Raw genomic sequence first — 26,866 nt, 5'->3', positions numbered from 1 at the left:
ATATTTCAAAAGGTGAAAAAACAGTCCCACTCCCAAGTAACTAAATTAGTATTAGCAGATGACTCAGATTTAGAGACTCAGCCACACCACGTGCGAACCACTCAGGGCTTAAAAATCAGGCCTCCCCTGTGGCCTCAGGCTTCGCTCCCGCCTCTAAATTGGCCCCGCCCCGCCCCGCCCCGCCCTTCCGCAGGCCCCGCCCCCAAGCCCGCCCCCAGGCCCCGGTTATTCCCAGCTCTCGCGAGAACGCATCCCGGAAGTTTCGGGGCCTGAGCCTGGGGTCTGAGAGACCACGTGGGCTGGGCTTCGGGGTGAGCGGCTGCCTCGGCCCCGCCGGAACCCGGGCAGTACTGGGCGTCATGGGGAAGCTGCGCCGGCGCTACAACGTCAAGGGGCGCCTGCAGGCGACCCCCGGCGCCTCGAAGGGCCCCCCGGAGCCGCCCCCCGTGCGGCTGGAACTAGAGGGTAAGGCGTCCGGGCCGGAGCCTGGGCCCGGGCTGGCCTGCGCCCTGCCTCCGCGACTCTGGGGCGGGGGGACCAGGAGGAACCTCCTCTCCTCAGATGATCCAAAGAGTAGGACACAGTGACAGTCTAGTTTTAACTGTGAATTTGGGACAATCCCGAGGCTTTCTCGCCTGTGGAGTCCGGCACTAGTTTTTTTTAAGTTTTATTTAAGTTCTCTCCACGCCCAACGTGGGGCTCGAACTCTGAGATCAAGAGATCCCCGCTCTTCCGACCGAGCCAGCCAGGCGCCCCCAGCCCTAGTTTAGTAGCATGGGGATCGTGGGCAAGAAAATAAAGTAATCCCATCTATTTCTCTGGCTTCTATTATAATCTTCTTGCCAGCGACCCCTGAATATGTTTTTTAGCCCAGATATTTCTGCTCAGCTCCAGGCTGCTTGACACTTCTGCTCAGACGCCCCCTCGTTGGTAGGAGCGCCCACTGTGTGCCGGGGTTTATTGTAGGAGACGTAACAGGCGTTTTTTTTTTTGTTTTTCGTTTTAATCTCTGCCCTGCTGAGCTTAGATGCTTGTGGGAGGAGACAGCCAGCCTCTCCTAACTTTGTGACACAAGGACGGACCAAGCCAGAGGCTAGTGGAGTCAGACGCTGCCCACAGGGAGCACAGTTTTGACCTCAGGCGTCCCCCGAAAGCAGGACCACGTTCTGAGGGAGCGCTGTTGCGACATGTACCCTCCCGAGTGGCACCCCGCTCCCTCTCCCCTGACCACTAGGATGCAGGTGCCCTGGCTCACGGAGGAGTCTGACACGTGGCGGGTGCTGGGCACACAAGTTGAGAGAACAGTGACGGGCCTGCACCCCCATTCCTGTGTGGACATTCAGGGGGTCTCACACATGGGGCAGGGGTGCCCATGAGAGGTAGCACGGAGCCGCCCCAGAGAACATGGCATTAATGTGGACTCTGGTCCCTGGGCTGGGGGTTCAGGCAAGTGTGTCTTTTCAGATAAAGACACGTTGAAAGGAGTAGATGCAAGTAATGCACTCGTTTTGCCGGGAAAGAAGAAAAAGAAGCCTAAAGCCCCTCCTCCATCAAAGAAGGAGAAGAAGCCTCTGACCAAGAAAGAGCGGAAAATGCTGCAGAAAATCTTAGAACAGAAGGAGAAAAAGAGCCAGGTAGGCCTGTTCTGACAGGGTCTGCACACAGCTCCCCACACTGGGGAGGGACGAGGTATGTGTCCCCCAGCTTGATCTCTGCCGCATGACTGGCCGAACTTTCCGGAATGAGGGGCATGCTTTGCGTCTGCACAATCCCATATAGTAGTCACTAGGCACGTGTGGCTAGCATGGTTGAGGAATTGAATTTTTTATGTGATTTAATTTTAATTCGAATGGCTTCCTGTGGCTAGCAGCCCCCCTACCTGACTCAGCTCCAGAGCCTTCAGACCCTCCAGGAGCTCTGTCAGTCTGGATGAACCCAGGTTTGTTGAGGCCAGGTGTTCGTTAACTGGGGAGTCAGCCCATCAGCATGCTCATCTCTTCTTTATTTGTCCTAATCATCTTGTGTCACTTATTTTTTAACTTTATTCTGGAGAATTTCAACCTTTCTCCCTTCATACTTTTTTAAGGAATACATTTTATAATGGGAAATTCCAGCATCTGCAGAAATGGAGAACCTATGCACTGAGCCCACTTGTACCTATCACCAGTGTCAGCAGCTGTCAACCCACAGTCCCCCGGTCATCTCCACAGCTGGCCACTTTCCCACCTCCTGGGTCAAAGCCTGGGTAGCATAAATTTGTATTTGGGTCCCGGAGTTGCTGAAAGAGAGGACCACAAACTGGGTGGCTCACAACAACAGGGATGTATTCTGTTGTAGTTCTGGAGGCCAAGGGTCTGAAATCAAGGTGTTGGGCAGGGCCCTGCTCCCGGTGTGGTGGCGCTCCCCAGCTGTCTCTGGTGGGAAAAAATATAACGCAGGATTTTAAAAGGACACCCTTGTGGCAAAGTGAGCCTCCCTGTGCCAAGGGCTCTAGGGCCTGAGTAATATATACCTTCCTACCATCCAGCTTGGGGTGGCCCCAGGCAATCTTGGCCTCTGGCCACGTCCCTCCAGTCTTGGCCCCTGTCTTCACATGGCTGTCCCCTCTCTGTGTGTTTTATAAGGACACTTGTCTTGGGATTTAGGACCCACCTGAATAATGCAGGATCTCACCTCGAGATCTTTGACTTAATTACATCTGAAGAGACCCTTTTTCCAAGTAAGATCACGTTCTGGGACATGGCATATCTTGGGGGGGGGCACTATTCAACCTCCTATGCATAATATTTTATCCATATATATTTACAATTGTATCTCTAAAATAAGGACCATTTAGTACACCTAAATTTTTAAAAAATATCAAATATCCAGTAAATGGTCAAATTTCCAGTTGTTTTATAAATGCTCCCCTACCCCACCTCTTTTGTTTTTCCCCCCTTGTCATTTATTTGTTGAAGTTAATTAGGTTGGTTGTCTCTAGAGTTTCCCATAGTCTGCATTTTTAAAACTTCATCTCTGTGGTAAACTTAAACACATCCCTTTGCCCTTCCAAATTTCCTGGCAATGGTATTTGGCTCTGGGGCAGCGGTGCGCCGCCGGGACAGTTTTGCCCCAGAGGACCTCTGGCCACGTCTGGAGACACCCGGTGGAGGCGTGAGACACTGTCACACGGCCTACAGCGCACAGAACAGCAGGACGTTCTCTGGCCCACAGTGCCCACAGCACAGAGACCGAGGAACCCCCATCTGGAGACTTCATGGGATTCCCATTTGCCTTTCTGTCGAGGCCACCACCCAGGGTCCCCTGTTCGCAGCCCCGACACTCAGGCCCTAGAGCCCTTGGCACAGGGAGGCTCACTTTGCCGCGAGGGTGTCCTTTTAAAATCCTGCGCTATATTTTTTCCCACCGTCCTGTACATGGTTTCCTTTTATTGATTGCAAAATACATAGACGTATAAAAGTGCATAAACATAATTTCAAGAGTAATAAAACTCCTGACCCGCTCACCAGGGGAAGGAGGCCACCTGTCCCTGCCCCCACGTGCTGCTCTCTTGAAGGCAGCGTGGGGACCCCTCGCCGGCACACCAGAGCCTCCCCTACCCTGTGAGACAGCTGGGGAGCGCCGCATCACACACACGGGCCCTCCTTTATTGGGTCTCCCTCAGATGGGCATCTGGATGGTGGATAATCCCTGACACGCAGTGGTGCAGAGACAGCCTGGTTCATGCAGCGCCAGACTCCGTCTGGGGGTAGAAAGACCCCCCAGCTCACGGGGAGGCAGGACCGCCGCGCAGCACTTGTAACGTGACCTTTGGGTTAAAAAGACTAGTTGTTAGCGAGGCTGAAACCTGATGTAGAGTCTCGCTTCCTTTCCGAAGAGAGGGTCGTCCTGCCAGATGACTGACACACTCGTTTCCTTCCCCAGCGAGCAGAGATGCTGCAGAAATTGAGCCAAGTCCAGGTTTCGGAAGCTGAGCTGAGACTGTTCTACACCACGTCCAAGCTGGGCACTGGGGACCGCATGTACCACGGCAGAGAGTGAGTGCGCCGGGCCCTCCTGCCAGCGCTCCGGGGGCGAGCACACATGCGCAGTGGCAGCGGGGGGAGGCCCCGACACTGCCAGAACCCCGGTGACACACAGGGCTGCAGAGTTCTCGGTCCAGCCACGTCGGGGGTTCCTGCGATGCAGAGTCCTGCGGTACAGGTTTCCAGCTCTGGCACACACGAGGAGGCCAGCATTTGCTTTCAGGCGGTCAGGGATTAGGTTTGGCCTATCAGCAAGTTTTGTCGGGTTTATATCCTGTCACGAAGGCATTCAGGTCTTCCGCCAGTGTGTTCATCCAGGCTCCCGGGGTGGCTGCAACAAAACGCCGCAAACCCGGTGCCTTAAAACAAGGGAAGTGTATCCTCTCGTGGTGTTGAGGGCCAGAACCCCGGCCGTCAGGGTTGGGCCCTTCTGGAAGCTGGAGAATTTCTTCCTTGCCTCTCTCTCGGCTTCTGGTGGTCTCCAGCAGTCCTGGGCGTTCCGTCCTTGCCAACCTGACACTGAAGTTGGCTTGTCTCCCGGCGTGTCTCCGTGTCTTCCTCGGTCTTCTCCTGTCTGTGTCTGTGTCTCTCTTTTCTCTCCTTGTGAGGACACCAGGCATTGGATTTAGGGCCCACCCTGATCCAGGATGCCTTCATTTTACCTTACTTACATCTGCAAAGACCCTGTTTCCAAAAGGGTAATATTCTGAGTTTCTGGACATGAATTCTGGGGAGGCACTGTCCAACCCAGAACAGCCAGCATTCGAGAAGTAGATGTCACATGAAAATCCAGGTTCGCACCTGGTCTTGAGCCGCACCAGCTGGCATTGCTGCCGGGCAGCTGAGCCTTAGACGGAGCCCACGTGCCCCCCCCACCCTAGACCCGCCCCACGCACTGCTGTCTTACTCTTAGCCTTCTCCCTTAAGCATTGTGCATTTATGGCTGCTGTGGGTGCAAACTAGGTCCAGGCTCTCCTCCAGGTCCTGGGGGTAAAGGGGTGCACAAGAGCAAAATAATAAGTAAGCTTCCCTTAAGAAGCTTACGTTCTAATGGTGGGGAGATGGACAATAATCAAATGACTATGTCTATATCTAGTGCTGGCAGGCACTAGGCAGAAAATAAAGCAGGGAAAGAGGGTGGAGGGAAATGGGAGAGTCTCCCTGTTGGGTGACATTTGGGTCAAGTGAGGGAGAATGTATGTGCAGAGAGCAGGAATGGCAAGTGCAAAGGCCCTGAGGTGGGAAAGGGTGTGGCCTTTGGATCCTGACTTCTGTGGGGTATATAGCAACACAGAGCTGCGTCGGGTCCATTGTAGGACTTTCGTGCCTGACTTTTGGCTGTCCCAGCAGGAAGTCTGACAAGATCGAAGCCCAGGGGCAGGAGAAGATCAGCAGCCTCAGCGGGGCCCACCGGAAGCGCTATCACCAGGAAGAGGAGGAATCGGAGTCCTCAGTGGAGTCTGAACCCGATGAGGCCCCTGCCGCTGAGCTGGTGGAGACTGGTGCGGGGAATGGGAGCCCAGGGCCCAGTAGCCAACCCTGTCTGGCGGGGACTACGTCGGCACCCCCAGCAGTGGCCTCCACCCTGGCCAGGCCCCCGGCGAAGCCTGCCGTCTTCATTCCTGTGAACCGCACCCCTGAAATGCAGGTTTGCTGCTCTGGTGTTGGTGATCGGCGCTCAGGCTAGCACAGTGTGGGTCTGAGGGTGTGGAAGGGGGGGCATGCCTGATTCGAGCAGGTCACATCACCTCCTGTGCCCCAGCGGCCTCGCTTGGAATGGGAACAGCTGTACCGACCTGGTAGGGTTGTCGTGGAGACGAGAGACGTAGGAGTATGTGCACGTGTCACAGGCCCAGCATAGGGCCAGGGCTGTTGAGGTGGGTGTCAGCTGCTTCGGTCATCACCTGCTCACCATCACCCTCGGCCTCTGACCGTGGGTCCTGGCCCAGGGGGCCACTCGGCCAGACAAGAGCCAACGGCTGTGGAGTCCGTTGACCTGAAGTGGACAGCTGGTTCCACCACTTTCTAGCCCATTCCTGGGCCTCCCTTTCTTCATCTGCAAAACGGGGGCGCAGGGGGCCTCCACCTCCATGCCCGAGTGTGTGCTGTGGGCCAGGCCCCGGGAGTGCGATCATCTGTAGCCTCCGGCTGTCAGCCCACCAGAGGATGTGGACATGGACCCCTCACTGTTGTGAACAGGGACGAGCCGCGTCGAAAAGGATTGGGGGCCGTGAAGGGGGAGAACAGGAGGGCCTGGGAAGCCATCTAGGGCAAGCACTAAGAGCCCAGCAGGAGCCAAGGAGAGGGGCTATCCCACACTTAGAACCGCGGAGCCAAGTCCCTGAGGCAGGCGGCCTCCTGGGTCCAAGAGGGGCTGTTTCAGACCACAGATTGTATTGTGGAAACCCGTGGGATGTGACCAGCTCCTTTTTTTTTTTTTAACGGAAATAAAAAAAAGAACTGAAGATATCCATGCAGTGTTCTACGTAAGAATAAATACTATTTATTGAAACTGGTTTCAGTTAGTTATAAGTAAATTTATGTGCTTACGTGTAGTTAGGGCAAGCTGACTGACTTTTTTTGAGAGAGTGTTTGCAAGCAGGGGTGGGAGAGGGGGAGAGAGAATCTTTTAAAGATTTTATTTTTATTTAGAGAGCACAAGTGGGGGGAGGAGCAGAGGGAGAATCCCAAGCAGACTCCCCACCGAGTGCAGAGCCCCACATGCAGGGCTCAATCCCAGGACCCTGAGATCATGACCGGAGCTGAAACCAAGAGTCAGATGCTTAACTGACTGAGCCACCCAGATGCCCCTAGATTTCCTTCTAGGTGAAATCAGAGCCCAGTGCCATCTGATGGCTGGTGGTGGTGTGGGATTCTGCTTCACACCATCCTTCAGGGATCCGGGCTCCACCATCAAGTGTCCCTGCTGCCCGTCCCGGCATTGTCCCCTCTCTCTGCTTTTTCCACATACATGTTACCGAGCTATTTATTACTTAGGTTTACCTGGTTTTATCAAGGACATGTCATTTTTTTCCCTGCATTTTGCTTTTTTGTTAGTGTTCTGTTTCTGAGATTTATTTATCCCCGTTGATGCATGTAGCTGAAGTTCATTTGTTTGGGGTTTTTTTTTTTCCCCCTGCTGTGTAGTATTCCACTGTGTGAAAAGAGCACAGTTCAAGTATTCTTCTCTCGCAAGTATTCCTTACACGTGCAACATTTTCGCTTGGGCAGTGTTTGCAAACTGAGGGTCACGGCTGTCATTGGTCATGAGATGACCAGCACTTTTTGTTTTTGAAGCAAATAGAATAGAAATAGAGTAGAATTTTTTTTTTAATTAGCATGTGAGCATGCTTCACATAGTGAAGGTAAACAGTAATTCTTAAAACTTTTTCAGTATATGATACAGTTGACCTTGAACAAAACGGGTTAGGGGCACTCCCCGCGCAGTCAGAAACCCACATTCAACTTTGACTTCCCCAGAAACTTAACTGCAAATAGCCCCGTTGACCGGAAGCCTTATCAGAAACATGAAACAGTTGATTAATAGTGTTTTGTGCGTTATATGTATTGTATAACGTATTTTTACAACAAAGTAAGCTAGAGAAAAGATGTTATTAAGGAAGTCATAGGAAGAGAAAACACATCTATCGTTCTGGACTTTTTTTTTTTTAAAGTAACCTGTATGCCCAACGTGGGCTCGAACTCATGACCCTGAGATCAGGCATCGGATGCTCTCCTGACAGCCAGCCAGGTGCCCCTAGTCCTGTACTTTATTTATAGGGAAAATATCTGTGCGTAAGGAAGCAGACCCACGCAGTTCAAACCCACTTTGTGTTGTTGAAGGGTCAACTGTACATGCGTGTGCGTGTCTGTGCACGTGTATGTAGTGCGTCACCACAAAATGTGTTCTGTGTGTGGGTTGTAGGAAAAAGGGTTTGAAAGTCACTGCTCTGGGGTCCCTGGGTGGCTCGGTCGGTTAAGCACCTGACTCTTGATTTCAGCTCAGGTCATGGAATCAAGCTCCACACTCAGCAGGGAGTCTGCTTGTCCCTTTCCCTCTGTTCCCCCTCCCTAACGCGGGCACTCGCTCACATGCTGTCTCTCAAATAAATAAATCTTAAAGAAAGTCACTGCTCTGGAGTACGTGTCTAGGGGAGGAGGTGCCAAGTCGCGCATCCTTGACTTGGATAAAATTAGCGCCAGGTTATTTACTGGAGTGATCATATGTAAATGACCCCACCTGGCTCCCCGCAACAGCCGAGACTGCTGTGTCTCAGGGGGCTCCTCAGCACCGGCCAAGCCGCCCCCAAGAACGTCCGCTCGGACACTGAAGGCCCCCACCCACATCTCTGTGTCCTGCGGGCTGTGGCCCTCTGTCCCTCTCCTCAGCGGTCAGGGGCTCACCTGTTCCGCTGTGGCAGGGCGTCATTGACTTGCTAGGAAGGCTGACAGCATCTGTGTGCCCACAGGCACCTTTCCACAAACTGCGTCACCCTTCGTAGTCCTGCTGATGCCGTCTGCCATTCTGCAGGGGACTCCCCCCCCCCCTTCCCTGAGCACTGACTTCCTCTCTTTCGCCAGGAAGAACGACTGAAGCTCCCCATTCTTGCTGAAGAACAAGTGATCATGGAGGCGGTGGCCGAGCACCCCATCGTCATTGTGTGCGGCGAGACCGGCAGCGGGAAGACCACGCAGGTGCCACAGTTTCTCTACGAAGCAGGCTACAGCAGGTGGGGGCTGGCCGCAGGGTCCTCCGCAGGGTCCTCCGCGGGTCCCTCGCGGGACAGTGGAGGTGCGATCCCCAGAAGTTACTCCAAACATGAGCCCCCACGGATCTAGTCCTGGCTCTGCCGTTTGTGTGCCGTGTGGCCTTGGGCAAGCTGCTTACCCTCTCTGGGCCTCCGTGTCCTCAGCTCTGAGATGAGGACAGCCATGGCACCCACTTCACAGGTCATGTAGACGGAATGAGGGAATTTGTGTGAAACGCTTACATCAGTCCCTGGCATGTGGGGCCCTGCATTCCCTAATGTCGCCTCCTGTTGGCACTTTTGACCCGTGTGTGTCATGGATCCCCAAGACCACCCAGCTTCACGGATTTGCTGGGAAGGCTCCTGGGACCCAGCCTGGTGCTGTACGCATGAGAGGGATTTATTAGAGCAAAAGAGCACAGAACCAGCCGGCAGAGGGGAGAGGCACGTGGGGTGACGTCGGGGATCCAGGCACAGGCTTCCAGAATCCTCTCCTGGGAGAGTCACACGGAAGCAGCAAGTTGTGACAACATGTGTGAGGAGTTGTCACCAGGGAAGCCTAGTAGAGACGGAGCACCCGGAGTGTTTGTTGGGGTCACCTCGGCACCCTCTGCCTGGTACCTCCCTGAGTCCCAGATGCCCACAAGGAAAGCAAATGGTCCGGCATCAGCCACATCGTTTGTACAAACAGTCCAGGCACAGGACCGGGAGTCCTCCCGAAATTCAGATCCCACACGCCAGCCACCACCAACCCAGTACACAGACCTTTCTCAGGAGAGCAGCCGTGGGCCTGCTGCATTAACTGTTTTCGGCACGGCCTGGAATCCAGCCCCTGTCCCCTTGGCAGGTTCTGTGTCGGGACAAGCACGTGCTCCGCTGGCTGAGGGCTTGCTCCCCCCAGGCCCAGTTCTAGCAGCCGCTGCCTGGCTTCTGCTGGGCTGCGACCAGCGAAGCGTTTGTGTGCTGACCGGCGGGCTGGTCCCTTTTGCTGTTCAGCTTGCCTGGTGCCCGTCCCGTCACCCCTGGAGAGGGCCGCTCCACACCCCAAATCCTGACATGGACCTGCGTGTGACTTTGGGACGGACGAGCGGGCCCGCACACCGCTGATGTGTTGTGCTCTCCCTCCCCCAGTGACAACAGCATCATCGGCATCACGGAGCCCCGCCGGGTGGCCGCCGTGGCCATGTCCCAGCGAGTGGCCAAGGAGATGAATCTGTCACAGAGGTGAGGGCTCTGCCTCCCGGAGGAGGGCTCAGGGTGGTCCTCTGGCCTTGCTCGTGGGCCCTGTCCGTCCCGAGGGTGCTGGGTGGGAGTGTTGCTTCCTCATCTGAGTACGAGGAGACCCTCGTGCAAGAAGGCTTCCCACACTCTGGACAGCAGGACCTTCCTGGGGAGGGGCCCACAGAGCAAGGACCAGGCAGCCAGGCCCTGGCGCTCACATCATGCGCAGTGCGCTGAGGACCCTGACGGGTTCGGGGGCGGAGCAGAGTGGCAGGCGGCCAGACGCGGGCAGGCAGTGATGAGTGCTGGGCATGGGCGAGTTATGTCAGGCGAGGTTCCTGAGTGCAGACCCTCTGCTACAGTAAGCCTGTCGGACGGGCTTCGGCAAGTACAGCACTTGCTCGGGAATGGCTCGGGGCCGTGTTTAGAATGCACGTGCCTGGGCCCCAGCCTAGACCACGGTATTCAGGTTCGAAGGGGTAGCTCGTCCAGTGTGGTCTAAAATTGAGAAAGCACAGAAGAACACAGAGTTCCCTTCATCTGCCTTGTTAGTGAATATTTAGGGGGCGGCACCTGCTGTGTACCTGGCCCCACCCCAGACTGGCATGTGAGTGGGAGGCCTTGTTCTGTTTGCCTGGTGGGGGTGGGCGAGGTGCCCCCAGCATGTTTCCTGTGGATCCTTCTAGACTTGTAGGCACAGACAAGCAGCTTTGTGCATCTCTCTGTATTTCTTCCTGTCTGACTTTTACAGAAATGGTTCCTACTGCCCACGCCCTTCTGTGTCCTTCCTGTCGCGTTGAGTGGTGTATATTTGAAAATACCAATACATACAAAGCTGCCCTTTTTTCTCATCCTTTTTAACTTCTTATTGTGGACATTTTAAGCACGGACAGAAGTAGAAAGACTAGGGAAGGAGCCCCCGCAGACCCTAAACCCAGTTTCAATGATTGTCAAGTCACGGCCAAGGTTGTTTCACCTGTGGGGCCCCCTCCCCCCACAGGGGTTTAGAAGCCCGTGCTGGCTGCGGAGAGTTCATCTCAAGGTTCCTCTGTGTGGGGCTGCAAGATCAAGACTCTGTTTTATTTATTTTTTTTATAAAAATAGGGAACACAAGCAGGGGGAGTGGGAGAGGGAGAAGCAGGCTTCCCACAGAGCAGGGAGCCTGATGTGGGGCTCGATCCCAGGACCCTGGGACCATGACCTGAGCCGAAGGCAGACACTTAACGACTGAGCCACCCAGGCGCCCCAAGACTGTGTTTTATTTTTTGAGATAAGGACTTTTGAAAGACTTGTAATACCCTTACCCTAACTAAAACTGGAGGAACCCTGGAGCGTCCTCATGTCCACGCTCTCCTAAAAGGTTTTCAGAGTTGGTTGTTCAAATTGCGCTCCAGCCGAGGTCCGTGTCTGGTTGGCGTATCCTTCAGAGGGCTGTGACAGCCCCCTCCGCGTCACGTTGGTGACAGAGCGGGGGCCGGGTAGCGTCTGTGGCTTGCTGGGGGGAGCTGCTGGGCCAGGCCTCTGCCGTCTGCCTTGGTGTGGCCACAAAGCTGCAGCTGGTCGGGGCCTTGCCCGCCCTGAGCCGGAGCCTGTCTCTGCAGGGTCGTCTCCTACCAGATCCGATATGAAGGAAACGTGACTGAAGAGACCAGAATCAAGTTCATGACGGATGGCGTGTTGCTCAAGGAGATCCAGAAGGTTGGTCGCTCATCTTGTCTCACAAAGCAAGGCCAATGAGCATGGGGTGGGGAGTCCGCGTGTCACCGTGCGAGGTGAGCAGTTGGCATGCCGACCGCCGGCAAAGCACCACACGGCACGGCGCCACTGTGTGACCGTGGGCAAGTTACTTAACCTCTCTGAGCCTCAGCTTCTTGATCTGCAAGCCTGTACTTTTCTCATATAATTGTTTCGAAGCAGAAATTTTATGACGCATGGAAGCACCTTAGCGTAACACCTAGAAGGTGCTCCTTACACGTAAACTCGTGTTACTGTGATTTGGTTCGCAGACTCTGTGCCTCAGCCACATGCGTACCGCTCCTTGCTGGCTGTGTGACGTCCACCTGGGCAGGGACCTCTGGGGAGGGCAGAGGTGACGCCTGTCTCTGCCAGGACACCAGCTGGGGTCACCCAGGAAGGTGGCTGTGAATGTGGCTGCGGTGTGGTCGAATACGGCTGCTTTACGTCTGGCCTGCGCTGTCTGGTTGCCCTCGGTCCTGCCCGCCACCTCCCCGTTTCTGTTTCCTGCCTGCCCTCCCTGCCCTACAGGCATCTGGATTCGGTAGCTTGGCTCTAATGCATGGTAGCTGCCCTTCCCCCAGCAATTTCTCTGCCGGGTTCCGGGCCCCAGGCCGTGCACCTTACAGATAGTGATTGTCATGGAAACCTCGCTGTGACCCCGTGAGGTGGGTCCTGTTGCCCCATCTTACAGATGGAGAAATGGGCACAGGGAGGTGAAGTAGCTTGCCTGAGGTCACGGACCAGGTGCTCCAGGATCCATGCGAGCTGTGACGGGCTCCTTGAGGGGGAGCTGTGGGGTGTGAGTGACCCTGGAGCGGCTCGGGCCTGGGCTGGCAGGCCTCACCACGCTGCCTCTCCCCAGGACTTCCTGCTGCAGAGATACAAGGTGGTGCTCATCGATGAAGCCCACGAGAGGAGCGTGTACACGGACATCCTCATCGGCCTCCTGTCCCGCATAGTGTCTCTCCGGGCGAAGGTAGGGCAAGGGAGCAGGGGGGAGGGGGGAGCCAGGGAACCCCCCGAGGGCCAAGGGCGGGGCTCCTGCGCCTTGTCGGGAGCATGGGCTCCATGAGCCCAGCGCCAGGACTGTGGCTCTCCATATCAACAGCCCCTGTGGGACTCCACCCTATAGAAATCTAGCCTTGTGAGCTGCTACCCTTCCCTCGGTCACCGAGTCTGTCATCCCCCAGAGGCACGTGCCGCTGAAGCTGCTCATCATGTCGGCCACACTGCGGGTGGAGGACTTCACACAGAACCAGCGGCTCTTCCCCCAGCCGCCCCCGGTCATCAAGGTAGTGCCCGGGCCAGAGCCTCGGGCTGGTGGGGGCAAGCGGGGCCTGTCGGCATTGACAGTCGGACGCCTGGTTGGAGGAGGCTGAGCACTTGGGGGGGGCCCTCTCTGCCGGTGGAGGCCCCACTCTGGGGAGTGAGTGCTGGGAGGCGTTAGGGAACTGCTCGTGCTGAGCTAGAAGCTCTGAGGTTGGACAGGCCAGGGAAGGGGGAGGCACCAGGCTGCGGCGGAGGCTCAGCGCGCGGCCCCGGTGCCTCCTTGGGGTGTGTCCCAGGTGGAGTCCAGGCAGTTCCCAGTGACGGTGCACTTCAACAAGCGGACCCCACTAGAAGACTACAGCGGCGAGTGCTTCCGGAAGGTCTGCAAGATCCACCGCATGCTGCCAGCAGGTGAGGCCTTGGGGACCAGAAAGGCCGGACCTGCCCTCGAACCCCCAGTGTGCAGGCTCGGGGTTCCGGGCCTCCCGGTCACTGCTCTTTTCCCGTGGGGCGCCCTTCCCCTGGTGGTGGACCGTCCGTAACATAAGCTTTACATCCTAACTGTTTGTAAGTGTGCAATCTGGTGGCATTTCGGGCGTTCACAACACAGGCAGGCTCCGTTTGCCGTGCTTGGCTTTATCGGCCTCCACAGACACTGCATTTTTTTCACAAACTGAAGGTTTGTGGGCAACCCTGAATAATCAAGCAAGTGTGTCCGTCCTGTTTTTCCAACAGCGCTAGCTCATTTCCTGTGTCAAACATTCTGCTAATTCTCTCAGTATTTCAAACTTTTTCATTATCACGTTTGTTACAGCGATCTGTGGTCCGTGATTACGGCTCGCCAAAAGCTCAGGTGACGGTTAGCAGTTTTTAGTAAGAAGGTATTTTTAGTTCAGGGGTAGGAGTTGGTTTTTAGAAGTGATGCTATTCCGTACTTAATGGGTTACAGTGTGGCGTCCACATAACTTGCATAGGCCCCGGGAAAGCAGACATACTGGCCGTATGGGGCGGTCTGGAAGCAGACCCGCAGTGCCCCTGAGGGTGCGTGTGCTCTGCAGCCATCCCCACCATCCCTCTGCAGAGCGTTTTCGTCACCACCGGCAGAAGCTCCGTCCCCTCTACACGCAAACTCTCCACCCCCTCCCCTGGCCCCCACCATGCGACTTTCTGTCTCTCCGCCGTCGCCCATCCTGGACGTTTTATACGGACGGACTTAGGCGGTATGTGGGCTTCCGTGCCTGGCTTCTGTCACGGAGCATCTCGTCCCTGAGGTTCATCCACGTCGTGGTGGGACCACGTTCTGCTGTGTGGATGGGCCACATCCTGTCTAGCCGTTCACCAGTTCGCGGACACTTGGGTGGCTTCCCCCTCCTGGCTGTTGTGAACAGAGCTGCCATGAGCATCCACGTGCGGTTTTGGGCTGCGTCCCTCTCTCCTGGTTTCCTGGGCTCACGCCGAGGAGTCGAGCAGCCAGGTCGGGCAGGAGCTCTGTCCAGCTCCCCGTCACACGTCCCCCGTGTGGGAGGCCGCTGTCCGCTGCTCGTCTGCGTCTCTCAGGGCTGCTGTGACCGGCTCTTCCTCACGCCCAGCTCTCGGCAGCCTGCTCCGGGAATGCACGCATAGCAGAGGAGTCTCGCTCTTTCCGCAGGCGGCATCCTGGTGTTCCTGACGGGGCGGGCAGAGGTGCACGCGCTGTGCTGCAGGCTGAGGAGAGCCTTCCCACGCCCCAGACGCAGGCCGCCAGGTAACCGGCAGCGCTTGGCCCCGAGAGCCGGCGGGTGGTCAGCCTCCCTGTGTGAGAGCCGGCGCCTTTGCCTGCCCGACCGTTCCCCGAGGAATGGCCAGCGGTGGGCGCCTGGGTGGCTCAGTCGGGGAAGCGTCTGCTTACAGCTCGGGTCATGATCCCGGAGTCCTGGGATCGAGCCCCGCATCGGGCTCCCTGCTCAGCAGCGGGTCTGCTTCTCCTTCTGCCCCTGCAGCTCCCTCTGCTTGTGCGAGCACATGCGTGCGTACGTGCTCTCTCGCTCTCTCTGTTTCACTCTCCCAAATAAATAATTAAAATCTTTAAGAAAAAGAAAGAAATGGCCAGCAGTGCAGCTGCGGTGAAGAACAGAGTCCTCATAGCCTGGGTCTGGCCTCAAGGTGTGTTCCTCTTGCAGAAAAAGAAGATCAAGAAGATTCAGTAGAGGAAATGCGGAAGTTTAAGAAGTCAAGGACGAGGGCAAAGAAGGCCCAGGCGGCGGTACGTAGAGGCTCGTGTGGTAGGGGCAGCTCGGGGCTCTGAAGCGGCCTTGTTTCTACGGTGGCTCACAGCCCCATGAGGCTGTGTAGAGGCACATTTAACTAAAATGAAATAAGATTAAAATTCAGTTCCACAGTCGCATCAGACATGTTTCAGGGGCTCAGTAGCCACCTGGGGCTGCTGGTGACCGTATGGGGCACACGGGTCTGAAACATTCCTACCGTGGAAGGGAGTTCTGTCGGGTGGTGTGGCTCCAGAGCCCGCAGGGTGGGCTGTGATTTGAAATGTTTAGGGTTCCCTGTGCTGTGGGCCAGGAGGAAGCTTCTGGAAGGCTGGCCCTGAGCAAGGCCTGTGAGGAGCTCTGGGAGGGCAAACAGAACAAGGACACGGGGTCCCTGGTGTTGGCTGTAGAACTGGGGAGGGGGGTGCTCTCCCCTGGTGTCCCCACGTTGTCATCATGGATCCATGGGTAACAGCGTTCTCATTTGGAGGTCACTAACCCCCCTGCTGCGTTTAGGACCCGCCAGGCGGCGCTCTAAGTGCCTTCCGAATGTTGCCTCGGTCCTCACGGCAGGCCTGCGGCCGTGTGCGATGAGTCCTGTGGTTATCCCCCGTGTCAGGGCAAGGACGGTTGCCAGAGCTGCCCGAGGCCTCGTGGCTCACGGGTGGGGGGATGGGGCCTCGTGCTGGAACGCGCTTGTCTTTCCTGCCTGTGACCTGCGTCTCCGGCAGTCTGTGGTTCCGACGTCTTGTTTGCCGTAGACATTGCCCCGGATCAGTTTGGACAACTACTCGGTGTTGCCAGCGGGCGAAGGCGACGAGGACAGGGAGGCAGAGATGGACGAGGAGGAGGAGGAGGCCCTGGGCTCCGACCTTGACCTGGACTTGGGGGATGACGAAGCAGACGGAGGTGTGGCCTGGGCGGAGCCCCTGCTCTCGCTCCTTTGGTCATTCACTCGGCCCGTGTCTTTTGAGCGCCTGCTGTATGCCAGGCCCCGTTGTTAGGCCCAGACGTCTTTGTCTCGGGCCTCAGGAGAGCTGGGCTTGCTGCCGCTTTGTGCCTACTGTTTGCTGAGCTCCTTCAACTGCCTGGCAAAGTAGACCCTCAGATATTTGTAGTGTTGATTGTAATGGGGGTGCTCAGCTTTGCTGGGTAAACGCAGGCCTCAGGGCTGGCTGGGAGGGCTGCCCCGTTCCTGGGCCCCCTGTTCGGAGATGGGTCCAGGGCTGCATGGGGTCTCCCGAGGGCATGAGGCGGGGAATGCCCAGCTGGGAATGCCCGCCAGACTCATGGCCAGACTTCCGAGAAGGCGGGCATTCCCCACCTGGATCAGGATCATGGAGCCTCTCAGACTGTGACCCAGACTGTGCTCACCCACTGTGCTGGTCTGGAAGGTAGAGGCCCCTGGCAGCAGGCAGAACAGGTCGGGGGGCGCTGGGCAGCCTGAGGAGGGCACCTGCCGTGGGCGTGTGGGAGTGGCAGCAGGCCTGTGCTTTCCCTGCAGGTGAGCAGCCGGACGCCTCGCTCCCCCTCCACGTGCTCCCGCTCTACTCTTTGCTGGCCCCAGAGAAGCAAGCTCAGGTAACAGCATGGGGCCTCGGGAGGATGCTGGGTGGATGCTTGGCTGGGGGCACCATCCTGCCTCTTGGGGGCACCTCCTCAGGGCATCGAGAGAAGGGCAGGGCAGGCCCTGGGTTGTCCTTGTCATCAGATCAGCACCCCGTTTTAAAAGGGTGTTGGGATCTCTTTGGAGAATAGGAACGCTTCCCTGCATTTATGCTGAGGAGCGCTGGGGCCCGAGGCAAGGAGAGGGCTTGTCACCCTCGCCACCTCTGGGGTCCCACCCAGCCTGGCCTGACTTCTCTGTGATCAAGAGAAATTTCCTGGCTCCCCCTCTGACCCCCACCCGCATGTGTCGCACAAATTCTTTCCTGATTCTGGTGGTTTTTGGCTGCTTCCCCTCCCCCACAATCCCAGGTCTTCCAGCCTCCCCCAGAGGGGACGCGGCTGTGTGTTGTGGCCACCAACGTGGCCGAGACGTCCCTCACCATCCCGGGCATCAAGTACGTGGTGGACTGTGGGAAGGTCAAGAAGCGGCACTACGACCGTGTCACCGGCGTGTCCTCCTTCCGTGTCTCCTGGGTGTCCCAGGCCTCAGCCGATCAGCGGGCGGGCCGAGCGGGCCGGACAGAGCCGGGCCACTGCTACAGGTGGGCTTCCCTGGGCCTCTCCAGTGATGGGGGAGGGGGGCGGGGAGTCACCGTGCAGCAGCCACCACCAGGGACGAGGAAGGGGGGCCCCTCCCCAGTCCACAGCGAGTGCTGTCCCACTGGAGACAGTCCTTGGGGGCTCTGCGGGGCCTCGTTGGCACTCAGACACTTGTGTTCTTTCTTTAATCTGACCCCGAAGTAGACACTTACTTTTAGTGGCTTTCTTTGTGTTTTATTTTGCGACAGCTTCATGGCGGTGAAGTTCACCTACCAGAAATGTCGCCATTTTGAAGCGTGCAGTTCTGGGGGTGTAGTGTTCTCGGGGTTTGCAGCATCGCCCAGCCCGTACCCAACGTTCTCAGCACTCCGGAGAGGCCCGCACCCCCTCCCGTCCCCACTCTTGGGCCTGTGTCTCCATCTCCCCGGGTCCGTCCCTGGGGAGGGGTTGCTGGGTCCCGTGGCCACTCTGCCACGCTGGGTCCTGCAGCGGCTACACCGTGTGGCGCTCCCACCAGCGCACGAAGGTTTTCCCTGGTTGCCCCACGTTCTCACTGACACGTTATTTTTCCATTTTTTTTAAACCGGAAGTGTGCCGTGGTGATGTGCTGCGGTCCTGGTCTGCGTGTCCCCGATGGCTGGTGACCCTGCACGTCTTTTCCTGTGCTTGTTGGCCATTCGTTTGTGTTCTTTGGAGAAATGCTTTTTCAGATCTCTTATTTTTTAACAGGGTTATTTGTTTTTTATTGTTGAGCTGAATGGGTTCTCTTCCTAATCTGGACATTAGATCCGCATCAGAGGTGCCATTGACAAGTGTTTTCTCCCAGTCTTTGTCCTGTTGCTAATTTTCGATAGCTTTATTGCTGGTTTTGTTGATATTGTTTTATTTATTTATTTATTTTAAAGATTTTATTTATTTGACAGAGAGAGACACAGCGAGAGAGGGAACACAAGCAGGGGGAGTGGGAGAGGGAGAAGCAGGCTTCCTGCTGAGCAGGGAGCCCGATGCAGGGCTCGATCCCAGGACCCTGGGATCATGACCTGAGCTGAAGGCAAACACTTAACGACTGAGCCACCCAGGCGCCCCTTTTGAAATTGTTTTAAATGATGAAGAAAGGAAATTGAGAAATCGTGCACAAAGACCTAGTGAGAACCGACAGTGGTTGCTGTTTGCCGGGGACTGCGCGCCAGACGCTGCTCTCCGTCCCCCACGTGGCGGCTGAAACATCCTCCCCGCCCTGGGGGTGCACCTGCTGCTGAGCCCCAGCCGCGGGAGAGGAACACGGGGTAGGGGCAGCGTACCTGCTGGCCTCCTCAGTGGCCGAGTGGAGACCCACTGCCGGGTGGCTTGCTGAGTTCCCCTTTTATTTATTTCTGCAATAATTCTGTTATCATTGGTGCCTGTCCCGGCCCAGGCTCTATTCATCTGCGGTTTTTGGTGACTTTGAGCGGTTTCCTCCTCCTGAAATCACCCGGAGGCCTGTTGAAGACCTGATCCTTCAGATGAAAGCACTCAACATTGAAAAGGTCAGTGGCGGCCCCAGCCCTGCCTGCACCCCACTGAGCTCCCAGTGTATGTACTATGTCTACATGCCCCCCCACCCCCACCCGGCACGGGCCGGCTCCCGAGACGCAGGGAACCCCGGAGCTGAGCCCAGCAGTGCCTGCCCGGCCGCCTGGTGCTCTCCTGCGGGACACCGCGTCAGCACATGCCTCCGGGGTCTCCCACCCCCCGAGACCCCCTACTTCCCCAGGGCCGCACCCCTCCAGCACGCAGAGGGCCTGCCCACAGCACAGAGGGCTGTCGTCGTCCTGGGGCGCACAGAATGTTCTGTTGACACGATCCTCTGCCTGACGAAGCAGCATCCTCACATTGCCCCATCCAGGGGTCCCCCGCCTCTCTGCTGCTCCCGGGGGGTGGTGCAGGCAGAGGGAGACGGGACCCTGGGCCCATTACTAGTCATTCCTGTTCCTTCCTCTCCAACCCCAAAGTTTCTATGGCTCCGTCTGTTTTGGACATTTCATATAAACGGAATCATCCCTGTAAATGTCTTCAGGGGTCACCCCCGTTGTGGCATGTGTCAGTATCTCAGTCCTTTCCGACTGAGTCACGCTCCATCGTGGGCCCAGGCCGGGCCACCGTCAGTGTCGCCGTTCATCTGTCGATGGGCGCCTGGGTTGTCTGCACCGCCGGCCGTTAGGGACAGAGCGGCTGTGAACGCGACTGTACGCGGATTTACTAGATGAGTTTCTCGGTGCCACTGTCCCTGAGCCCGGTCCCTCTGCCCCTCACCATGTTCTCGTGCGGGCACGTGCGCCTGTCTCCGTGCTCACTCCCTTCCGGCTGAGGCAGAGCCCTTGTCGTGTGCTTTCTTGGTCTCTGTGGCCAAGAACAGCCGTGCCACACGTTAGGTGCTCAGTACGTGCTTTTGAGTACGCAGATCGTGTGAATAAAGGAAGGGAGGGGACATTTGGGCTTCCCCTGGCTCGCAGACGTGGAGAGTGCCTGGGGCTGTGAGTGGTCTCAGGACAGGTGCAGGAGCACCGTCCTCCTGCTAGGCCTGCCACGCTGCCCCTTGCAGTCGCTGCTTCTCTGCATTCATGCCATCCCCGCCACGTCTCCCCCTGCCCAGGTCATCAACTTCCCCTTTCCAACCCCTCCCTCCGTGGAGGCCCTCATTGCCGCCGAGGAGCTGTTGGTCGCGCTGGGTGCCCTGGAGGCACCCCAGAAAACAGAGAGGTAGGTGGGGGGGTGGGGTAGGGGGGCCGAGAGCCCAGCTCCCAGCCCGTTCTCGGCCCTCTCCCTCCTGAGCTGCCCTGAACGCCAGGGCCGCTTAGCTGCGACACCCCCCACACACACACCCCTGTCGTCCAGCGTGAAGCAGCTGCAGAGGTCCCGGCTGAGCTGTCCCATCACTGCACTGGGCAGGACCATGGCCACGTTCCCCGTGGCGCCGCGCTACGCCAAGATGCTGGCACTGAGCCAGCAGCACGGCTGCCTGCCTTACGCCATCACCATTGTGGCCGCCATGACAGTCCGCGAGCTGTTCGAGGAGCTGGACAGGTGAGCACAGGGGGCCCCGCTCAGGCCGGTGGGGGCTGCCCCGCGCTGAGCGGTGACCGGGAGCTCGGCCTGCGGGGGGATAACTGGCACGTCGGGTGGCCTCGTGCTAGTGCCCGTCCTCCCCGAGCCCAGCAGCGACGTGATCCCTGCAGAGCTCTGTCTGCATTTCTGGAGCCCGCCGAGCGTGTAATGGCTAGGAGCCCAGGCTCTGGCCCGCACCACCTGGGTTCAGAGCTCCCTCTGCCACTCCGGGCTCTGTGGCTTCACGGCGGCGACTTCACCTCTCTGCGCCTCATCTTTCCCATCTGGAAAATGGGGGTGAGACGTTAATAATAATGGAGTTGTTGTCAGGGTTAAAGTAGTTAACACGAGCTAAGGGCTCCAAACCGTGCCTGACGCGTACCTTAGTCCCAGTGTCAGGCCTTCTTTACGGGTTGGGGAACCATGATTCGCTTACCCAGGCTGCCCTCGGTGGGCGTAATGGCGGCATTCAGGGCTTTTTGTTGTCACAAAAGCGGTGCAGCCACGTGTGATGATTCTGTGCTTGCTGGAGTCTTTCTTCATTATCAGTCTCTAGCTGTGGAGTGGTCGGCTTAGGAGACGCGCACATTTGTAATCTCCTGGGCTGCGGGTAGTGCCTTTTGAGCCCAAGACCTTAACCGTGTTAGTCGGTGGCTCCCCAGGCATTTTCTCTGCCCCGAGGGCGGCCAGGCCGGCAGCCCGGGTGATGTGTGTGTGTGTGTTTGCAGACCTGCGGCCAGCGACGAGGAGCTCGCCAAGCTGAAGGACAAGCGGGCCCGGGTGGCCCAGATGAAGAGGATCTGGGCGGGGCAAGGCGCCTCTCTGAAACTCGGAGACATCATGGTGCTGCTGGGTGCGTGTCCCCTGCGGCGTGGGGGGGTGGCGGAGGTCAGGCAGGGCTGGGGCGGGGCAGCAAGCGAGCGCACCCCTCCTCCGCAGGTGCTGTGGGAGCCTGCGAGTACTCTGGCTGCTCACCCCAGTTCTGCGAGGCCAACGGGCTTCGGTACAAGGCCCTGTTAGAGACCCGGCGCCTGCGGGGCCAGCTGACCGCTGCAGGTACCGTCCGCCGCCTCAGCCTCTGGGGACTCCCCAGGTCCCCCATCTCGGGCAGCACCCACCAGAGAACTTGACTATTTTAATGATTAAAGTTGTTTTGAGCAGCATTAACCACATACCACTGATCCCCATTATCCACAGATTCCATATTTACAAATTCACCTACTTACTGAGACTTATTTTAACCCTAAAATCAGTCCTGACCCCTTCTTGGACACCTCCACAGGGAGGGGTAAGGTGCACACTCTCTCCCCTGAGGCTGTTCCTCAGTTTCCTCTTTTCCTTAGTAACATCTCTCTTCGTCACCGTCTGTCCCCAGGACAGGCCTGGACCTGCTGCTCGCCACATCTTCCCAGAAGCCCCTGGGCCCCCCATAGTCTCATCCTGGGGTTCCCCCCTTGCACCAAGTGGACTCCCTTTTGGGAGTCAGGGAGCAGATGACAGTGCGGTCCCCACTTTCTGAGCCGGTGGAGACCAGACCTAAGGGAAGCTAGGTGTGGGAGGCAGGGCCTCCGGCGGGCATTGGAATCTGCTGGTCTTCTGCGTTCTGTCCTTGGGCCTGCTTCCTTTCTCTTTCTTTCCTTTTTTTTTTTCTTTACGTTAAACAACATATGTTTTGCCAAAGATTTTGTAGAAAATACAGAGGAGGTTTACATAGCGAATCTTAGAAACAATCTTCCTTCCAGGTCCTGAGCCTCTTGTTCTTTTCCCTGCTGTGTCCGCCTCTGAGCTGCAGGGCTCAAAGCCCCCATCCCCTTTCTCCCCTTCCAAGGTGCCCCCACAGCTTCAGACCCTCCTCCCCCCCCCCCCCCCCCGCAGAAGGGTGAGGCCCCCCTGATCTCAGGCCCGCCTCAGCGGTGCCTGCGGGAGCTCCAGAGGCGATGGTCTTGCCTTGCTGTGCACACTCGGGGACGACCCGCTCATCGGGTCCCTTCTGGGCACACGTGCTCTTGCACTCAGGCCAAGGGGGAAGTCCCATGCGGGCCCAGCAGGTTCTCCCTTAGCAGCTCCCTCTGCTGCCCGTTAAGGAATTGGGGTTTTTTCCTAAGGGAGAGAAGGACGTGGATTTGGGGCAGGCAGCTAGCTGTGCCCTGCTGAGGGCTTCGCCTCCCCTGGCAGCCTCGGTAGAGAGGAGCCAAAGCAAGCAGGCAACCGCGTCTGGAGCTCCACGTTGAGTGGTGTGAGGCCTTCCAGAAGGTCAGGGCAGAGGCAGCCCCGGGCTCCGCCGTCCTCACACCTGGCTCTCCCCGCAGTCAATACCGTGTGCCCCGAGGCCGGGCTCTTCATGGACCCCAAGATGCAGCCTCCGTCTGAGAGCCAGGTGACCTACCTGCGGCAGATCGTGGTGGCCGGCCTGGGCGACCACCTGGCCCGTAGGGTACAGAGTGAGGACCTGCTGGACGACAAGTGGAAGAATGCGTACAAGGTTGGCCCTGGGCGCTGCGCCAGGCTCCCTGCCACCCCGCCCTCCCCATCTGTCTGGCGTCCTGCCAGCCTGGGCACTCAGCCCTCCTGGCGAGGGGCTGCTGGGGGCCCCCTCCTCCTCACACGAGTCCCTGCAGCCTCTGGGAGAGTCCCCACCAAGGATCAGGGTGGGGTGTGAGGTGGGGTCACATCTTCCTTTGGGCCTTAGCTTTGCCCCCAATTTTGTTTTTGTAACTGCTTATTTGAGAGGGAAATCATATACGCTACAATTCCCCATTTTAAGGTGTGCAGTTCAGTGGTTTTCCGTCTCCACAGAGCTGTGTGGCCACAACCACAGTCAGCTTCAGAGCATCTTCTTCCTCCCCCAAAAGATGACAGTGCCCGTTAGCAGTGGCTCCCCGTTTCCTGCTCATCTCCCCACCCCGTGAATCTGCTTTCTGTCTCTATGGATATGTCTGTTCTGGACGTTTCACATTAGCGGTTTGTGTGTGGCTTCTCTCACGTGACACCACGTCATTCAGGGTCATCCCTGGCCGCCTGGGTTAGCACGGCGGCCGCAGGGCTCAGTGCTGCTCGGCGTACAGATCCACCCCACGTGCGTGTCCGCGTCCAGACCACACGCTCTCCCGCCTTCAGGCTGAGTGCCTAATGGAATTTGTGTGGGTTAATCTCACTGGTGTTTGCACTTCTCCTAGACTCATACTCTCTTTCTCTCTGCAGACCCCTCTCCTTGATGACCCCGTCTTCATCCACCCCAGTTCCGTCCTTTTCAAAGAGCTCCCTGAGTTTGTGGTCTACCAAGAAATTGTAGAGACCACCAAGATGTACATGAAAGGTAGCCAAGCTGGTGGCCGGCCCCTCACCTGACCCATTGCGGCTCCGTGAGCTGTGTCACCAGGACCCTGTGGGGGGAGAACCTGGGCGCCCCTCCCGTGCAGCGGTGTCCACGGCGACCCCCAGCCCTTCTCTTCCTGGTTCCCAGGCGTTTCAGCCGTGGAGGTCCAGTGGGTCCCGGTCCTGCTGCCTTCTTACTGCCAGTTCGACAAGCCCTTGGAGGAGCCGCCCCCCGCCTACTGCCCGGAGAAGGGGCGGGTAATCTGTCACCGGGCCAGCGTGTTCTGTGAGTTGGGGTGACTTCCTGCCAGCCTTGGGCGCCAGCAGACACATGGTCGCACGCCATGGGCCCTGGAAATGCAGGTCACAGGCCGTGTCACCTCAGGCCTTCTGCCTCTTTGCTGGGTGGGACCCGGGGCCCAGGGACAGGACTAGGGGCCTGTGGGGACCCAGCCCAGACCCACACTTATTGGCTCTTGCCCTCCAGATCGTGTCGGCTGGCCACTCCCTGCAGTGCAGGTGGATTTTCCGGAGGGCATTGACTGTTACAAGCACTTCGCCCGGGTTCTGCTGGAAGGGCAGGTAGGCAGCCCAGCAGCTCCCCCGGCCCCTTGCCTGGTGCCGTGGGCAGAAGGTGAGCCAGGACCCCTCACCCCGTCCTGTGGTCTCTCCTCAGGTCTTCCACAAGCTGGCCTCCTACCGGGGCTGTTTGCTGTCCAGCCCTAGCACAATGCTGAAGACATGGGCCAGGTAGAGGCTTCCCCCCGGAGCAAGGGTGGCGGATGGTGGGGAAGGGGGCCGTATTAGTGCCCCAGGGCGGCCATAACAAATTACCACCACCAAGTGGCTTAAAACACCAGAAATTTATTCTCACAGCCCTGGAGGCCAGAAGTTGGAAGTCAGGGTGTCAGCAGGGCTGTGCTTCCTCTGCATGCTCTAGGGGAGGATCCTTCCTGCCTCTTCCAGCTCCTGGTGCATCCGGGCATTCCTTGGCTTGTGACCACGTCCTTCCAATGTCTGTCTCTGTGTTCAGGAGGCTGTGTCTCCCTGTCTCTGGGTTTTCTCTTCTTATAAGGACACCAGTCACTGGATGTAGGGCTCACCCCAATCCAGTATGAGCTTCTAAGTAATTGCATCTGCAAAGATCCTCTTTCCAAATAAGGTCACATTCCGAGGTTTTGGGGAGATCCTGGTCAGCCCCATTTTGAGCTCCAGGTTTCAGCAGGAGGCATCCTGTACCAGAAGCCCTGGGGGCTGCCTGCCAGCTGAGCACAGACCCCCCCCATCCCAGTAACCTTCTCCTCTTCCTTATCCCTGCCCCTCCCTTTTGCTTTCTTTCTACCCATGGCCCAGCTCCAAGAAGACACCTCACCCTTCCTAAGGCAGCATCCTAGATGGTGCAGGGGGCTTGACAAGAGCAGGCAGGCAGGCGTGCACATGCACCAGCATTCCCTGGGACTCGGGGTGGGGGCATGGGGCCAGGTGCCCTCTGCCGATCAAGTCATTCACCCAGCAGGCAATCTGGAGCACCTGCTCTGTGCCAGGCATGTCCTCGTGCTAGGACGCGAGCACAGCCCCGTCCCTGTGGAAGCTAACACCAGAGAGAATGTAACTAGGACAGATGGCATGTGGGGCCTGAGCTACAAAGGGACAGAGCAGGACATCCGGTGGAGTAAGTTTGGTCAGGGGAGTCTGACCAAGCAGATGGGGAGGGGGTAAGGCTGTGAGCAGAAGCATGGAGGAAGGTTCTAGGTGGGATGAGCAGCATGCACAGTAGCAGTCTGGGTGGGAGTACTCAAGGACCACGAAGAAGGCCAGGGTGGCGGATCAGAGGCGGCAAAGATTCAAGTGTGAGAGGAGATGAGGTTGGAGGGGTGATAGAGTCTAGATCCTTCCCTTTGGCCAACACCCCCAGCATGACAGAGGCAGACCGTTCACCATCCTAGGTAAGGCTGCCCTGGTACCCGCCCCTTCCCACAGCTTCTGGACACAGTGGGGCCCTACAGCCTGCGTCCCCACCCACAGGCTGCAGCCCAGGACAGAGAGTCTCCTGAGAGCCCTTGTTGCTGAGCGAGCCAACTGCCGAGAGGCCTTGCTAGCTGCTTGGAAGAAAAACCCCAAATGTGAGTGTGGCCAAGGGCTTGCGAGTGGACAGGATGGGACCCACCGAGGCATTCGAGGGTTGGTGGGAGGATCTGCCCTGTAGCGGGGAGCCGGGTCCAGAGCCACTCTGACTGCCATCCGTCCTGCCCCCTGCAGACCTGCTGGCTGAGTACTGCCAGTGGCTTCCGCAGGCCATGCACGCCGACGTCGAGAAAGCCTGGCCCCCCACCTCTGACCGCTGACCTGAGGCCTAGCTGCAAGGCGGGGGGCTGGTCTGGGGAGCCACGGGGGCTGGCAGTGGCCGCTTTCTAGCCTGGTCACCCTGGTCTGTGCACCGCTCCCAGGAGGCGGGTCAGGCCTCTGGAAACCTCGCTCATCTTGGATACAAGACATCTGGACACAGCTTGCTGCTGCCCTGGGCAGTCTGACCCCGGGGGGCTTTTTTATAACTATTTATTATGTGGCGGAGAATGGTTTCACCTCACATTTCGCTCTGGGGACGACATTAGTCCCTCGCGGAGCAGCAGGGCTGGAGAACGAAGCGGCGGCGAGCAGGAGGGTGCCCACGGGCCCTTCCTCTGCATCCCCTCCCCAGCGGGGGCGGTGCTCCCTTGCCGTGCATGTCGCTGTAATAAATCTCAGCTGTCAGAACAACGGTGTGCAAGTCTAGCAGATCTCTGAGTGGGCATGGTCTGGGGGACACCGCCCCCCCCCCCCACAGGCACGTACGGAAACTGGCCTGGGTGGGTGCTCGCCCCGCTGTCCACCGGGCCTGTAGGGCTTGATGCCATCTCCCTCACCCGGGTGTTTGTCCTAAATCAATTTGTTCTGATATTATAGTATAAATGCATAAAGTCCATTAATGCAAATATGTAAATAAAACAACAGAGGTACATTCCAAAATTACTCACTT

The 26,866-nt window shown here is 57.7% G+C and overlaps 1 protein-coding gene across 4 annotated transcripts; it reads left to right on the top strand.

Annotated features, from left to right (window-relative positions):
* The first annotated feature begins 260 nt into the window (after positions 1-260).
* On the top strand, positions 261-26,607 carry DHX37 (DEAH-box helicase 37). Of its 4 annotated transcripts, XR_013443559.1 has the most exons (28): positions 261-465; positions 1,465-1,634; positions 3,925-4,037; positions 5,376-5,673; positions 8,607-8,755; positions 9,905-9,997; positions 11,596-11,692; positions 12,594-12,707; positions 12,922-13,023; positions 13,297-13,411; positions 14,649-14,744; positions 15,160-15,242; positions 16,005-16,152; positions 16,748-16,824; positions 17,221-17,453; positions 18,866-18,977; positions 20,084-20,190; positions 20,326-20,514; positions 21,264-21,388; positions 21,475-21,591; positions 22,845-23,017; positions 23,737-23,851; positions 23,999-24,136; positions 24,338-24,432; positions 24,527-24,600; positions 25,367-25,522; positions 25,876-25,973; positions 26,110-26,128. XR_013443559.1 is itself a non-coding variant. In XM_036080928.2 (27 exons), exons 1-27 carry the CDS (start codon positions 360-362, stop codon positions 26,193-26,195), a joined length of 3,423 nt encoding a protein of 1,140 aa, XP_035936821.2. In that variant the 5' UTR covers positions 261-359; the 3' UTR covers positions 26,196-26,607. The 4 variants fall into 4 exon arrangements, 2 of the variants coding, with proteins under 2 accessions (XP_035936821.2, XP_035936818.2); XR_013443560.1 differs by lacking the exons at positions 25,876-25,973; positions 26,110-26,128 and adding an exon at positions 25,831-25,852; XM_036080928.2 differs by lacking the exon at positions 25,367-25,522 and having other exon boundaries at positions 26,110-26,607.
* Positions 26,608-26,866: the final 259 nt, after the last annotated feature.

This window comes from Halichoerus grypus, chromosome 13, assembly GCF_964656455.1.
Source record: "Halichoerus grypus chromosome 13, mHalGry1.hap1.1, whole genome shotgun sequence".
Classification (NCBI taxonomy): Eukaryota; Metazoa; Chordata; class Mammalia; order Carnivora; family Phocidae; genus Halichoerus; species Halichoerus grypus.
The sequence above is the reverse complement of the archived record's forward strand: the minus strand, read 5'-3'. Positions and strand labels throughout refer to the sequence as shown.